This window comes from Delphinapterus leucas, chromosome 7, assembly GCF_059928025.1.
Source record: "Delphinapterus leucas isolate spDelLeu-1000000601 "Yukka" chromosome 7, BTC_Dleu_Yukka2, whole genome shotgun sequence".
In the NCBI taxonomy this organism is placed as follows: Eukaryota; Metazoa; Chordata; class Mammalia; order Artiodactyla; family Monodontidae; genus Delphinapterus; species Delphinapterus leucas.
In genome coordinates this window covers 82,764,384-82,781,618 of record NC_143135.1, presented here as the reverse complement: position 1 = coordinate 82,781,618, position 17,235 = coordinate 82,764,384, and the positions used below count along the sequence as shown (strand labels likewise).

The 17,235-nt window shown below is 33.8% G+C and overlaps 1 protein-coding gene across 1 annotated transcript in view; it reads right to left on the bottom strand.

Annotated features, from left to right (window-relative positions):
• The window catches only part of GRIA4 (glutamate ionotropic receptor AMPA type subunit 4), a 143,862-nt gene that overhangs the window by 2,442 nt on the left and 124,185 nt on the right, over positions 1-17,235 (bottom strand). The window contains exons 12-13 of the mRNA XM_089915884.1: positions 6,387-6,527; positions 3-117 (exon numbers count right to left, since the gene is read on the bottom strand). Of these exons, the coding sequence (XP_089772010.1) occupies positions 3-117; positions 6,387-6,527 (256 nt within the window). The remainder of the gene's footprint in view (positions 1-2; positions 118-6,386; positions 6,528-17,235) is intronic.

Here is a 17,235-nt window from a genome sequence, read left to right as displayed (position 1 = left end):
ACCTTGCTTCCAGAGTCCTTGGGTCCACATTCACCTTTATCGTACCACCATTTGTTTTTCAGCTTGTCTAAGACGCCTGCCTCACTGAGTTTCAAAACGGCAAGGTTTACAGGAGTTCTTCACGTGGAAAATAACATAAATAACATTATATATGTTATTTTATGTTATTCAAGTAAAACTACATTAGAATCGCATGGCAAAGTGACAGAGCAGAGGCCACAGTAGGTGTTATGTCTTGTACTGTAGGCCCAGGTTTCAAATCAGACATAAAACTGGGGCCTGCTCCATCGCTTTAGGTAACAGGCACATACTGCTAGGGACGATTTTTAAATAAAATGTATGCAATTACTGTGAATCCAAAACTATTAGCCTGGATTGGGTTTCTTGAGCATTTTCAGTTTTCCCACCATAAATGTGGAGTCATTCAAAATCCAGAAGCTCCTTTTTTTCTCTTTCAAAATTAATGGAAGTGGCTATAGGTTGACAGGCTTAAAATAGAAGCTAGGTAGGACTGATTTCATTTCTTGCCGGCATTATGATTCAGCTAGTGGAATTTTACTCTATGCCTTAAATGTATGGCTACAGTATCCATCATTAAATTGACTCCTTTGCCACTCTCATCCAAGACCTAATTGAAAGAGGAGGGTGAGTCAGGTGTTGCTGACAATGGGCCATCTCATGCAGAGGAAAGTCCTTATAAGACAAATATGTAAATCATTAGTTTAAAGTATAAGCCCATGCTGATATATTCCTTCTGAATTGCAGTATTTAACTTAAATAATATCACCAGAAATAATTTTCATCTATCTTGAGTCTACCATATGAATATACTCTAAAGTGCAGTAACTATAATATATTCTATAAATTCTTAGAACAAATACATGATAGGTTAGGGGTAACCAAGATTTTTATAAACAGACAAACTCCTCATACTATAAAATTCCATTTTTCTTTTCTACTGTCTTTGAGTCCTTCAATACTAAATATTATACAAGGAGTCTCAGAGAGGAAAGTTTCACTTGTCAGTCAGTGTCAGTGTTCTGAGGAACCTAAGAATTCTTCTGGCTTTCATTCCCATGTTAACCTGTGTGTGTGTAGAATAAAGCCTAAAAAGATGGATGGGAAGCAGTAACGCCTAGGATCTTCTGTTGTTACTGTTTTTGTGGTTGTTTGGTTTTTGTTTCTTTTTGCTTTTACATTCGGAGAGAGACTCCTTGCATTCCTCTTGACATTTTTAAGGCTGCCACAGTCATTTTGTCTGGCTGTATCTCCTAATGCTTCACTTCTTCTAGGAAATATTGAGTGCATTTGGAGAAATACAGCATACATTTATTTGGTTACCAAGGGATTAATTCTATGAACCTATCTACACAACTAGGTAATGCGTTAATAATTATGGTGATGATGATTCCTAACATTTACTGAGCACTCACTATGTACCAGGGACTATTAAAAATATTTTACATGTTTAGTTACTATTATCACCTGTATTTTACAAATGAGGAAACAAAGCACAGAGAGGTTAACTCATCTAGTCAGCTAGGAAGTACCTGAATTAGGGTTTGTAATGGTCTGTGTAATTGAAAATATTAACAACAGAAGACTTAGGAAATAGGGGTTTCTGGTTAATTGAGTTTTCTGACTAACAGTTAAACTAAAATCCATTTTTTTTGGTACTGTTTTTCTGAAAAAAGCTTCTAAAATATAAGTTTTTGTTTATCTGGTTTCTGAATTCAATTAAATTTTTGTATCAATGTCAAAAGATCTTACAACGTTTATTGTTCAATTTAAGCATATGCACTTGCCACATTCATAAAATATTATATTGTTTTTTGGATTAAAATCTAATGTCAGCATGATTTAACGCTTTGTACTAAAAACCTGAGTTTGGGTGTGGGGTGAGGATTATGGTTAATTGGGGTCCTTGGTTAGCCCCAGTTAATCTAGATTTTACTGTCTATAACCTCCCCACCCCCACATTACATCCCCCACTTCCATTTATGAAATGATTGTTACAAAACTACACCTGAGGGTTGGTTGGTGAACTGTGAACTCCTTGAGAATAGAAGCCACATCTCATTCATCTTTGTAAAATATTTACAAGGATATCTGACTCAGGGTAGGGGCTCTGTAAAATTATTACATTTAAATTATTCTGAATCCAGAACAAGCATTTTTGTTTAACTGATACTAAGGGTTTTTAGGTCCCCAGGCTAGCTCACCAAAGCCTTTTTAACTCACGTGTAAAGTACCTTATATTAGTCTATATTGTACTTCTTGCATGGGTTGTGCAGGGAGGAGGAGGACTTAATGCTGAAAAGAGAAGGAAAATGAAAGCAGTTTCCTTAAAGTTTCTTATAGATGGGACAGCTATTTTGAATCCAAAAATATGGATTAAATCAGCGGTCCCCAACCTTTTTGGCACCAGGGACCAGTTTCATGGAAGACAATTTTTCCAAGGGGTCGGGGGAGGGATGGTTCAGGTGGTAATGCTGGGGAGTGGCAGATGCAGTTTATCACTCGCCCACTGCTCACCTCCTGCTGTGTGGCCTGGTTCCTAAGAGGTTGCAGACAGGGTTGGGAACCCCTGGATTAAATGAAGACTGCCTTTGACTTATCTCTCTTCCTTCTTAAGGACCATTTCTCCTACCTGCTTCATTTTCCCCTTGCCTCTTTGTCCATTCTGCTATTCACTCCAGTAGTCTGGTTTTAGAGGATAAGATTAGATTGGAATTTTGAATAATAGATATTTATTAACAACCAAGCTTAATGGTCAACTGGTGGAATGTCAGGCACTGAGCAAGAAATTCATTAGTAGGAGAGTCCTTCTCCAAGGGTTAGCTTCCCTTACTGGTCTTTGTTTACAACATTTTTTCCTGCTTATGAATGCATATGTTCCATAATAACCCCTTTATTATTGCATTGGTTTCCATGGCTGGGGAGAAGGCCATCTGCAAGTATAACATATTTTAAAGTCAGGAATGGACTGTATTCTTCAAAATGCCAAATTAAAAACTGGGTATTGTGAGATTTACTATAATTCCTAAAGAACTCATTATTTGGTAACAACATTTACAAAATGACTTAAATATGAATATCCACATCCATGAGTATGCCTATTTTTATATATATTGGAGGAGAATAAAGTATAAAACAAACAGAAAAAAATCAATAATTTTGTAGATATTATTAGCATTATGGGTCATTGATGATTACAAGTATTGCCAAAATTTCCAACTAGAACCTGGATTAAACAACTCACATAAAAATTGGCATAAAATTCTGTGTATCATTTGTGCTCAGACTAAATCATATCAGATTAATCAAAGGAGATATGAGTTTTAGACTTTGCAATGAAACTTTTAAATTGGTTCATTGCCAATTAGTAAATTTCTCTTATTCACAAGAATGAGTATGAATTTCTTATGACCATAAAAAAGGCCACAGCACAATAACATTCAAAGGAGTAATTTTTCAAACAAATTCATCCCCTCCCAAATCATGCCTTTCCACTTTATTTCATTTAACATACCAGACCTTTTTCCTTATTTCTTCTGTGGAGCCTCTGGCCTATGGCTGCCTTGGTCATGCTCTGGGAATGGCTATCAGTTGAGCGGGGATGCTAATTATTTTGTGAACTGGAAGCTGCCACTGTGACTCCAAATAATTCAGTTGTTGATTATATTCAATCAATCAATCAACAGTGGGTATTTCTTCTTTTACCCATAGATACTGGTGCATAGCCCAGGTAAAGCAGAACTTTAATAATGTGCTGCTGTATGGGAGGCTGGAGATGTCTTTCCTTGTTATAATCCTGTAAATGACAGGTGGGTCAATTAGCCCCTCATTGGAACATATTCATGTGTGGTACAGCTTTCCATGCTTTCCCCCCTTTGCCAGATGAATCACTGTTAGGAAAGTTAATGTTTTCCTACTAAGATTCTGTATGTCAAGATCACACCAGATGATTTGTATACTTGTGCTGAGATCACTGAGTGTGCATTTCACACAATGTGCCTTGTAGATAAACTGGCAGTATTTAATTTTCTCTTCTGTTTTGGCTTTATACTTAGCAAAGGCTTAAGAGCCAGCCTCTTCCTCCAATTCAGCGCTTTTCCTCCTTTCACCTCTTTCGATAAAGATCAGGCCAAATGGAAGGGGTAAGTTTAAAAAGAAAATCAGTCACCCAAAGGAGCTACGGAACAAAAATTTAAAAGCAGCAACTATCTCCTGGTAATTTACTTTGATTCTAAGTTAGGTCAGGCCATTTAAAATACCACCTTTTAAAATAAATGCAGAGTAGGGTATTATTATTATTACCTATTCTATTGGTGATAAATATTATATCAATATACAACCGACTAGAAATATTTTTCTAGTGTGAAAACAAAATTCCTGAGGGAAAATAGAACATACTGTAATTATATATGTAATTAACATACATTTTATGTTAATTTTTATAACATTTTAGAAAATGACTCAAAATATGAAATAACATTTTAGAATGTCATCTTATAGTTCATGTTTGGTGAAAGTAACAGGTGAAAGTACAGGAATAAGCAGTTTGATTTTTGAAAACTACAAGGTTAGCTTCATATATATTTCTTTGGACAACAAATATTTATTTGGTGTCCATTATGTACCAATGTTGGATGCAAACAGATTAAAATTCAATTGAGTTGTCCAATCCCTTATTTAAGTATAGTAAAATGACTTTTGTTACGTAGATTTTTCCATTATGTGTACATTTCTGCTTCTGCTTGCTTATTTTTCTCTGGAAAGAGTCTAAGAGTCTTTAATATACACTAAAACAGGAATTCATTATTCATTTTTTGTGGAAAATTTTATCTGTTAAGCAATGTTATACTTTGTTTATATTTGTGATAAAAATTAAAATTTGCAAACAAAGTTTTTCTAATTGAATAGAATATCTTCAGTTTTGTTTTCTCTGGTCCTATTAGAGTACATTTTCTTACATTTCTAATTTGCATAGAGGAGTAGATTATTAGTGTAAATGAGCAATTTTCTATTTATGTGTGTATATTATTTATGTATTCATATTTTTATGGAAATGATCAGAACATTCTAGGCAAGTTGGGGCTCCAAAATATAAAAGAGTTAATACTTCTGAAGAAAACATACGGTTGCTGTCTTGAATGGAGGTGTCTTAAAGGGGAACCATCTCAGAAGAATCCCTGACGACTCTCTCTAGCTTTTCTCTGCTTTTTTTCTCCAGGGACTCAGATTCTCCCTCAGGATAGGAGATGGATGATCAGAATTGGGTCCACACAATTCTGTGTCTCCTCCTTTTTCATGCCTCCTTCTGCGGCCAGAATATTCATTTTGCAAAGTTTATTTTTTCTTCTCCTGCAACAGGGCTGTCTATAAGATGGAAATATACAAGTAAGCTGAATTTGAAAGGCTTTTCAGATCAGGATCGAGGGGGAAGTTACCAGCATTGGAAGAGGTTGAGGTTTGCAGCCTCTTTGACAGATATACCCTTTTTAAACAGAGCATAATTCTCTGGGTTTGGTGGCCAGGCAAGTGAGAGAATTTGTAGCCCAACCAAGAACCTGAAGATGAGCAGGACTACTTGTTTTGGGCAATTCTCTAGAATTTAAAAGAAAGAGTGTATATTTAAAATTTTTCAATGTTCTTACATACCAGTTGAAGATATGTAAGGAAAGAAAATTCAGTCAGAATATTCCCATCACTGGATTGTTTTCTTTACGTCTATCCACAGTGAAGAAGAGTTCTGGAACACTAGTTAATAACTTCTGCTTAGAAATAAAAGTAAAACATTATTTTATGAAGCTGGAAATAAGACAGGGATGCAGTAAAGATAAAGCTGAGTTGGTCTTAGTTTTGTAGCCGGATATTTCTTTAGTTTGACCCGTTATGGAAGGCAAAAACTGTCTAGTTCATATGATTACCTTTGATTTGTTATATAACTTGCTATTTAATGGAAGCCTGAGAGTTTTAAGTGGAGAAATGTCTTTCTGGTAGGTACCTGATTTAGTGGAGTCAGATTATTGTTATTACTTAAAAACATTTCGTGGCAGCTCTGGTGAGGAAAACAAGACAGACTGAACTTCTCTGTTCTCTCTCCTCTTCGCTAATTGCTCTTTCAAAAGCCTGCTTTCCAAAACGGAGGTTCCTAGGACTATGTCTGATCCATAACTTCTTCAGAGCCAGAGATTTTCAGTGACTATTTTAGTTAGGTTTGTTAGTGTGTCCCCAAATTGATATTGTTTGCAAATATTTTTGCTTTGACAGTAATTGCATACTTAAGTTTGTGAAGGGACTTGACTAGCAACTTCAGTGGTATTAGTAGGTCTAAATTATGTCTCCCAGCAGATGCACCTATTACTTTACATACTGTTTACCCGCTTTTGGTGACATTGAGGCTAACCTTGGAGTCACCTCCCCCGCTGCCACATTCTCCTTTGTCGTACCACCATTTGTTTTTCAATTTGTCCAAGAGGCCTTGTTCATTCAGTTTTAAAACTGCGAGGTTAACAGCATTTCTTGAAACGATAAAACATATTTTGTAAGAAACTGCACAGCTGTTAAGATGTTAGAAGGAATGAGGATTTAAGCTCTTTTATAAGCTTCTCCCAGACGCTAAATAAACCTCTCATTTTGTCATCCTGCAGCCCCTTCCACCAGGCAATTGTAACTTCCTTCAAAGTGTATTAAACCTGTAGCATTTGGTGTTGTTCACTTTCACAGTTCATTTCTTGTCAAGTAACTGACATCAACATCAACCAATTACATGGATTTTTTTTTTTTTTTTGCAAAACAGTAATAAACTTGAATTTACTAGTAATTGACAAAGAATTGTGTCTTGAATTCCTTTGCCTCTAAGAATGTCAACGACCCGTAAGAGACAAATGAAAATTCATTCCCAGAAGGAAAAACATAATTGCATAAACAAATCAGCAAATCAGCCACTAAGTTTTGTGTACTGATTTTCTGACAACAAAGAGTATGGCTTAATTATTATTCCTTTTATTATTTGTGTTGGTTCAATTTCCTGGGCTGGAAGTCATAGAATAGTCAAGAGAAATGTAGTAGCAGCTCTCAGGGAGCTTATATTTGAATTTCGTGTTGATTCTTAAAGTCACTAGATGCTATTTAGAAACCAGGATCATATATCCAATTTGACTGTTTAAATTATGTAATTAAACCACAGGAAGTCATGCTGCATTTGATATGGACTTCGCAAACAAACACTAGATTAGATTTCCTCCATGTTTATCTCTTTAGGGGAATAAGGGTAACACATTCTAATTATTCTCTAAAAGGATTAAAAAAAATGTGTCATGGGTTTTGCTTCCCATAAAACAAAGCAACCTCATGTTAATGAGTAGCATTTGAACATTGATTTGCAAGTGAAATATCATTTAGTTGATTAATAAAATGTCACATTTCACCACAAATCAGCCTATTAATGTATTTATTCTTTTAAAATGTTTTTGTAATATTTCAGGTAAATGATGTGCATTTTCCAGTGTTGTAATGGTCTGATCCACTTGGAGAGTAAACATTTCCCATGAGTAAACGACACACTTTGAGAGGATTAACACTTTTTTTTTTTGCGGTACGCGGGCCTCTCACTGTTGCGGCCTCTCCCGTTCCGGAGCACAGGCTCCGGACGCGCAGGCTCAGCGGCCACGGCTCACGGGCCCAGCCGCTCCGCGGCATGTGGGATCTTCCCGGACCGGGGCACGAATCCGTGTCCCCTGCATCGGCAGGCGGACTCTCAACCACTGCGCCACGAGGGAAGCCCAGGATTAACACTTTTTAAAAGTTAGACTACCATTTATTAAATGCTAAGTAAATAATTAGCTGTCCCCACATTTCCAAGTAAGTCCCATGTTAGTGGTGTAAAATAATTAATATACTTCCTGAAGTGAACAATACCAAGTTGTCAGTTTAATCACCAAAAGGACCAGACTGAAATCTAGGGATGAAGAAATATTCAGTGAAGCTAGAGCCATCTATTTTTTTAAAATGCTGTTGGGAGAAAAGGGTTGTTTTAATTTATTTTACGTCCATAAGAAGCTAAATATATTTGTCTTTCAATGAAGTGAAGCTAACAACTAAAGTTTTCTATTTTGGAGAAAATTAGTTTTATAATCCACTTTAGTCTTAAACATTTCTATTAGATTTTTTTCCAATAAAGTGGTATCCCAATTATTTTATATGTTGGTTTAGACCATTCCTTTGATAAAACTAAAATCATTTCATGAGAGGGTTATTTAACATGGTTACTAGCCATCTAGTATATCTAAAGACAGTTTCTAAAGATAAACATAGCTAAAGACAGTTTCACAGCACAATAGAAAACAAAAAAGCAAAATTAAAAAATGGATAAGGAAAAAAAGCTTTATGTTGAGAAAATTGTTTGGAATAAAGCTTTCTACAAAGTTATTCTAAGACATTGTCTTTCTAACAACATCTAATAGGCCATGTAAAAACAGTTCAGTTTCACACTGCTATCCTTATATATGTGTGTGCATGTATCTATATTTGGTTAATATAATATACTTGACCTGTAGGTAAGTCACCGCCCAGTTCACAATCCACATTTTCCTGTGGTCCTTCAATAGAATTCACATAATACTATCACATGTAAAATTTACTTTTACTTAATGAAGTAAAATTTTACTTTTCTTAAATGAAGGCACTTCGTAATTAATATTTAGAGACAGTCTTTAGGATTTCAAGATTTCTTTGCCTATTAAAAGTGCCTGCTATTTTCTACAATTGTCTGACTAAAGATGTAATTTCTCTATGTAATCAGTTTAAGTCTAAAGGCATCCTTAGATTGCTATTTAAAATGCAGCATAAACCACATCTGTAAGGACTATTTGAACATCTGTTCTATTTTATAGAATGCATCACTTTTACATGTTATTAATAAGAATCATCAACTGACTTTTAAAATATACATAAAGTTACTTTACTCAGTTTTCTAGACTAGTTTAAAAAGTATTTTTTATCCAGGCAAAAAGAAAAAGGAACCCTGAAGGAATAATTACAAGCAAGCCTAAGGAAGTCATAAGGAGTCAGGTAAATAAGGCACATAGACAGCAGATCCTTGCTGCAGCACATTTTACTATTACTTTGGAATCCCCTTCATACATTTCAGACATAGATTTTGAAATCTATGTCAGAAACTCATATTGATGATAAGGATATTCTTGTCCTGATTAAGCATCAGAGAAGCCATAATAGTAATCTGCCAAGCAGATAAAAGAAAGAAGAAAAATATTGTGGGCTATTTTTTACATTAATTATTCCTTTCATTCTATTAAATGCAGCTTTTACAGAATAAACTCAATCGAAATGGATTGCTTTCATTTAAAAATGGAAAGAGAGGAAGAAACAACAATAAGTGATCATATTTTTGCTGGAAGTGTAAACCACATTTGAGAGCCCAGGTATGTTGACAGTGACCTTTTATAGACTGCAATAGGACCCAGGTAACATACTTATTTGCCTTTTCCTTTTATAACTTAGGGGAATCCTAGGTAAGAAAAACCCCACTCCAAATAGCTTTTTTCATAGTGGTGAGGTGATGGAGAACTTAATTCAGGCCTGGAACAAAAATGCTCACCTGGACAAATTCCAGGACCTCTTTAAAAATTCCAGGAGTTTTTACTCCTGCAATCATTCAGTTGAGTTTGAGATTATGAAAATCCATCTCTCATAGCCCTAGAATCTGGGACCCATTTTTGTTAACTAAACAAAAGCTTTAGAATGGAAATTAACAGACCTAAACTTTTTCCATTTATTAATTTTGGGTAAATTAGTGCAAATTAAGATTTTCTTGTTGAAACCATGCTTAATTTAAGCTAAGATATTTATCTCTTACTCTCTACATTTCCATAAATAATTTATCATTAAATTCTATAGATTTAGATATGCTTTTATGTTTACTTTATGCCTCACTCATTGTATTTACTTCTAGACCATAATTCTTATAGTATAATTTTTTCTGTTGGTGAGATATTAAAGTTTACATCTGATGAAATGTTTACCTATATAAACAGAGAAATTTTTAAAAGTTTGTTTAGTAAAGTATTCTTATGATTTCCCGGACTTGAGAATATTATTGTAAAGGACTGATATACAAGCCTTAGACTTAGTCATTGTTTGCACACAAGATATTCAGGGTATATATAATTTGTAGAATAAATAGTTTCCAATATTATATTTAGTCTGGTTAAAACAAATTCAATTACATTTCACTTAGTAGGTTGAACACTTCATTATTGTCCCTGATATCAATAATATATGGACCTAATGGATTTTATTTGTCTAAACTACTGTGTAATTTTGCTAATGCTTTATTATCCTTATAAAAAAGGATCCATTAATTATATACACATGAGAAAGTCTCTTTAGTTTTAGGCCTGTACTCTTTTAACTTGAGTGTTCTCTTCATACTAAACTCTCTATAAAATTTAAAGATCAGGTGTTAAAATGTCCAGAATATTTACCTGAATGATGCTAGAAAGTTTTTTTGTAGTCCTGATACATTTTAATATATTTTTTAAAAACTGAAAAATTATGTGAATCAACATGCAATTGTGTAAAACACATAAGAAAATCCTTTAAAACCTGCAAAGGATATTGGTAGATAATTTATGCAGGAAGAAGTACAAAATCATATAAAAATAATTCAACCTTACTTGGAATTAAACTAATGTGAATTAAAGAAATGCAAATTCATTTTTTTGCTATTCATATTGGCAAAGATAAAAGTAAGGATAATATTCAATACAGTCAAGGATTTAATGTCCTAATACACTGAAAATAGAATTTAAACCAGGTAAGAAAATAATATGGTTTTGTACAACAAAAACTTAAAAACAATTCTTACCCTGGAAAATTATTGACAATATTGAAAATTATTGATAATAATTCCCCTATGAGGAATCAATCCTAAGAAATTAATCAGTGATGTTGACAGAGTAACATAATAAATGTTATTGTATATTTATATAGCAAAACGCTGAAAGCAATTTATATGCCCAACAGAAAGGGAGAAGTAAGTAGACTTTAGTGTACAGCAGTGGTTTTCAAGCTTGATCTGAGTGTCAGAACCACTTATTACAAATACAGATGCTCAGGGCTAAACTTGCTGTATCAGAATCTTCTGCTGTATCAGAATTAGGGCAGTGTATCTACATTTTCTCAAAGCTCTCAAGGTGTTAGTATTGGTAAGCACCAATAATCCATATGACTGAATGTTTAACAATCATTACGTGATTTTAATGACCAGGGAAATGCTTAATGTTGAGTGGAAAAAAAAGAAAAAAATGTGTATATTCATTGTGATCTTAATTTGAGAAAAAAATATATAATGTTTATATGTATATATATATATATTAAAATGTTAATGTAAAAAAACTGGTAAGAAATACAACAAACAGCTATCTGTAGGTAGTGGGATTATGATTGATTTGGACTGCATATTGTTCTTTATGCTTCCCCACTCACCCCAAATTTTCTGCAATGAAAAGTGACACTTTAATAATCAGTAAAGAACAAACAAAAACACTCTCTTAATTATTTTATAATATAATGCCTAATAGAATTGTTTCATGAAAATCAAAATATATATTCTATTTTGGATCAAGAAAAATTGAGGAAGAATTAGAATTTAGAAGTTATTCTTAAGGATCTCAGAAAAAACATTCATTGTTCTGATAATGTGGTTTGCTTTGGTTCACTTTGTTTTGTGTCTCTAGTCACAGGCTGAATGGAGAAAATGTGATGCATTTGGCTTCTACGAAGGTTCTACCTTATTTGAGGGGAACAGGTCAGGAAGAGAAGTATGAGTCTACCCATCAGATAGTATCGGCAGGAGGTTAATGAAACTCTCAGTGGCCTAGAGAGAAGCCTTGCTGTTTCACATGAACTTACATAGACAAGGAGAGTTTTTTCCCTTAGGCTGGATTAAATGAATGTGATTGTGAATAAACTTGAGTCCTGCTAAGTGGGTGATTAAAAAAATATAAATATAGCTCTGTTTTTAGAAAAAGAGATTCCATGGCTGGCAGCTTTGTTCTTTTCCAAACAAGTATTAGACACTCTAAGAAAAAAGTCTTTTTCAATGTTTTGCAGTAATTTTTAAAAAGGCAATTAAAACAAATCTTCCATCATATAACATATTCACTGTATCTTTTTTTTGAAATCAAGCTAAAATTCCAGACCGGAAAACTCATTTGATTTAAATTTTGTTATGTAGCAGGTAAATATATGCAGAAGTTTTTCTAGGGCTACTCTAATAAGAAAATAGTAATTTCATGAAAAATAAATAATAACCAACTCTGTATAGATTATTCATTCTGATATTTAAATGATGGCCATATTGTCAGTATTGTAACAAGTGTTGCATACATGGAAGTCCATCCCATATACAAGATGAGATAGGTAGACATGAGCAAATATCACATGGGATTTTACTTTTGTGGTTTAATGATGTCCCCCTCCATCCCCTTCCCATCCCCACATAAAGGCAGCTAAAGTAAATTAGCAGGAAAACTGAGAATTTTCAACAAATCCCAGAACTTTATATAGTCGGTTAATAACTAGCTGAGAAAAAGAACTATTTTATCACTCAAGGAAATATAAAAAGTGAATAAAATCAATAGGCTGTCAAATAATAAGAGGTTAACTAAATATATCTGATTTAAGGAAAGGTATTTGCTTTCACAGTTCTACCGTTTATTAGCTGTTTAGGCCTGGAAGACTAATTCTCAGCATTTATCAATGCTCCACTGTTTTCAATTTAACTTGTAGCTATGCTATTAATTTTTTCCCCAAATTATTCCTTCCAGTAAACAAGCACAAGGCTCTTTTTGCTTCATTGGATTTGTGCACTTTTTTCCAAAGGCAGAATTTGGGCTGAGTTGCTCTCCATATATATATACATGCAAACATTTTTAGAAAAGTTATTAAGTTTTCACTCCAGTTTGCTTATGCGATGACAGGTAAGATTTGCATAAAATGGCACTATTGATCAATAATTTAATATCAAAATTCAGAGGGAAATTTTTTTTTTTAAGGGGAAAGACAATTCAGACCCAGCAGGATTTATAATGAGCATTTGAAAACCACTTTGATAATGAGGGATTTATTGTCTTTATTTTGGATTTTGGATGACATATATGCAGTTAAGTTAGTCTATAGAAATGTTTGTATTTCATACTTCAATTGAAACAAAAAGAACTGAACAAATTGAGTTAATACCAGGCTAGATTCCAAGAACTGTCTCTAAATTGTGTTCTTTGGAATTTGCATGACTAATTCCTATTTGAGAACTAGGTCTGAAGAATGTGATGTTTAGGAGGATCACTATGATATTTGTGAGGATATCTGCCAGTAAATTTAGTCAGCACACTAGCTAGAGATTGTGATAAATAAAACATTTAATTGTATTTTTACTGTTGAGTTTTATTTAAATGTTATATTTACAAATATTTCATGCAGTCTAGTTTCTTGACTTTTGTCAATTTTAGGTCACAGAGTAGAATTTTCTATCCTCCTTTGGTCATGGACTTCTTTTAGAAGTCAATGAAAGCATGGATACTTTCTCAGGAAAAATGCACAAATGTACAAAATCCAGATTGATATACAATTTCAGGGAATTGCTGGGGAACAAAATCTGCCACCCCAAAATATCTCTGGACTTCGTGACTCTTGGTTTAAAATTTGGTAGAGTACTACTTTTGGTTTGTTGATCTTTTTTCTCCCAAGGATGGTCACTGTTTTTCTTTGTCTCTGTCTTTTGTGTCATTTGTTATAAGGGGAAAACCATTGGTCTGATCAAGTTTTCTTTTTGACTTCTATGCCTTGAGAGTTTAGTTTATATACTAATGAGAAAAATCTCTCTGGTTTCTGCCATCCAAAAGGTGCACATGCCAGTGTGAATTTGGCAGCCAGTTAAATAGACTGGGATTCTGAGCAGTCTCTTTGTCCAGCTGTGCCAGCCCTCAGAGGAGTTTTGTCATTAGGGGTCCAGTCCATAAGGGGCCTTTATCTTCTCAAACTTTCTTAGAATATTTTTAGGAGTGAGCCTTTGGAAGATGGGAACTACATCATCCATGCCCTCACTTCGGGACGCCTCTTGTGTCCGTGGTACCATGGTCTGGAAAGTTACCTCAGGATCTTTCCGTAAATTGGCTTATTGGTTTGAATCACTATTAAGATCCTACTCATCAATGGCCAGATGATGGATCCTTTGAATTGGAAAAACTTATAAATTGGTCAATTTTTAGAAAACTCTCATCATAAACAGCTATTTTACTGGTACCTATGGAAAGACCAAATTAAAAGGTGGATATAATGATATATAACAGCTAACCTTAAGAACTCTCTTAGTTTTAAAAATAAAAACAAAAAACCTGTTCAGGAAGCCTTATTAAATTTGTGATCTCCGCTTCCCCTCAATGGGTCTTACAGATGCTAATAAAAACATTAGATTAATTAATAAGAGAATTGAGGAGAAAGAGACTCTTCCCAACAAGATGGAAATTTTTAAAGGGTTGTTAAAAAATTAAATAAATAAAGCAAATATTGAAAGTGGTAGAATAAAGAGGAATCAGAAAGGGAAGAGTCATGGAACTCATCACAGCAAGATGGAAATCTTTAGATGGTTATTAAGAGTTGGGATAAATAAAACGAACATTGATGGGATCAAAACAAAGGTTTTTAATACAGCACTACCTAGGACTGTGTGAGCCAAAGGGACCCCCCATTGGTGCTCCCCGACATTAAAGGCCACCAAACAAATCTGCTCTAATTACCCCAGTTTGGATAAATTTTAAAAGCTAGTAGGAAAAAATTACACTGAGAAACCTGACCAGCAATTGCTTGGGGCAAGATTTAGGCCAATTAATCAAATCAAAGATTGACAAAAAGGCTTGGGTCCCTTGGCTCAACCCCTTACTGGGGTCCTCAAAGCCTTTTATACAGGAATGAATAAAATGGCTGGAGGAAAAAAAGGAAAAGTTTCTGGGACTCCTTGTAAGACTGAGACTTGTTGGTCCTAATGGAAACTAAGGTTAAAAGTGTAAGAACTGATAGAACTAAGATGAAAGTTTATAAGAAAATTGGTGTATTTGAATGGGCTTTATGTAAGATGGTTGCATCTCTTTTTGCCTGATTGCATTGTGGGGATGGACATTTTGTCTTCCCTTGCCTGGTATTGTAAGACAGGGCAGGTAAATCCACCCTTTAGGCAGTGTTAATTGAATATGCTAAAGGAAGCCAATAGGGTTGCCTGAGCCCACATAATATGAGAAGGAAATTGGGGGTTGATATTTAGGGGATAAAAGAACCACTAGTGGAAGATTTTGCCGCTAGAGTGAATTGGTATGGGGTGGCCTTGTGCACTCAGAAAGAGGGAATTTATTGAATGCTTTGTGCAGACTTTTTGAAGGCACGATGCCTTGAATCCTAAAGTTCTAGAACATAGAAATCTTTTGGTTTCCATTTTAGTTGGAAATCTTCTCTGTGATATAAAGAAGCAAATTAAAGAAAATGTAGTTGTATGAACAGATCAGCCTTTTGATATTATTTCGGCAGCAGCCCAGTTCTTAGGGGAAATGGAAAGCAACTATCTTTGTCTTGCAAATCTCTACAAAATCAGAAATGTAAATATAGCTCACAATGGCCTGAGGCTGAGCCTGGTTGACTCAATCAGGTAGAACCTGAAACACCAAAGAAAAAAAAGAGATCTTTTAAAAAGTACAATCTGCTGGAAATGCTCCCTCACACAAAGTCTAATCCACAGCCTCCTTAAAGATTTATCAAGGACAAATACAAGTCTTAAAAGTCTTTTCCACATAGTAAAAAGCCTTAGCAATCTGAGCAGATACAAACTTATTCCAATTGTTGTTTATAAACCAGTGAGTTTTGTGTTGTACCTAATTCATGACTAAACTTTTACAATGAAAGCTATGACATCTGTGGTTGTGTCTGTGTCTATGTGTGTACATTATAGATATGGTATTTTTGTATCTCTGAATGGTATTAACCAAAATTAATTTGTAAAGAACTCTTTTTAATTGACTTAAAAGTAAGCACTTACAAATTAAACATTTCTAAATGTAGCAGAAATGAATCCAAATAGTTTTCAAGTGTACCTGATCTAGAATTAATCTTTAATAAATAAAAGCAAGTTTAAGTTTGTTGGTTTAATTAAACAGGCTTATCTTGAGAGTTATCAGCATTAAATGTAAATTAAACACATTCTACCAGGTTTACCACAAGTTAAATACATTCAGTTATCTCTGTTACAAAATTTGTCACCAAAAAGGATAAATTTTGTATGATAAAATTTTCATAAGTAATTAAATAAATTTAAATAAAACAAGAGTTTTTAGATGAACTCTTTAAGAATAATTATGTTTTATGGCATATCTACTTAAAAGTAATTTCCTTAAATTTTATTGGTAACTTGAAGCTTTAGAGTTTTGCTAAGTTAAATGATGGGAATTCATTGACTGTCTAGATCATTTCTAGAGAAGATAAAATACTGAAATATTAATTGTCAAACAAATCTAAGTCTACTTTTGTCTTCTTATTACAGAAAAACTAAAGATGTTGGGTTTATTAGAAACATGTCATGCATCAAATTGAAAAAAAAATTATGCCATAAGGAAATGTATGTTTTTGGAAATTGTAAAATGTATTTATAAGTTTTCCAATAAAAAAAAATACTGGTATAACAGTTTACAGTTGCTTCTTAGTTTTCAGTAGAAATTAAGGTTTCTAAGGGTTACAAATTCTAATTAATCTATATAAGTAAAACTACTAAAACTAATAAGGAAAACATCTTCATATGTAAGGAGAAAAAAGGTATGAGTGGAAATGCTTTTTGTTAAGGAAAAAAAGTAATTTTGTCCTAAAGAGGGGTTAAAAAAAGAGGGAGAGAGTAAAAGAGAAATCACAGGACAAAATCTGAAGGTGAAAAAGGAAGTTATAGAAGATTTGTGGAAAAGGAGCCCTGCGAAGAGTTTTGTGCTTGGTCAGGACTGGTTAAGATTAAAATAAATTTAATTGAGTGAATTAATTTTAATGTTAAAAGTAAGCTGGTGCAAAATTAGAATTTGGTTTTCTCTCTCTTGTTAGGAAGACAAAGTTTTCTTGGAATATTCATCTACTTTGATAGCAGATTGTAAAATTTCTTACCTTTCAAGTAACCTGTTGTAA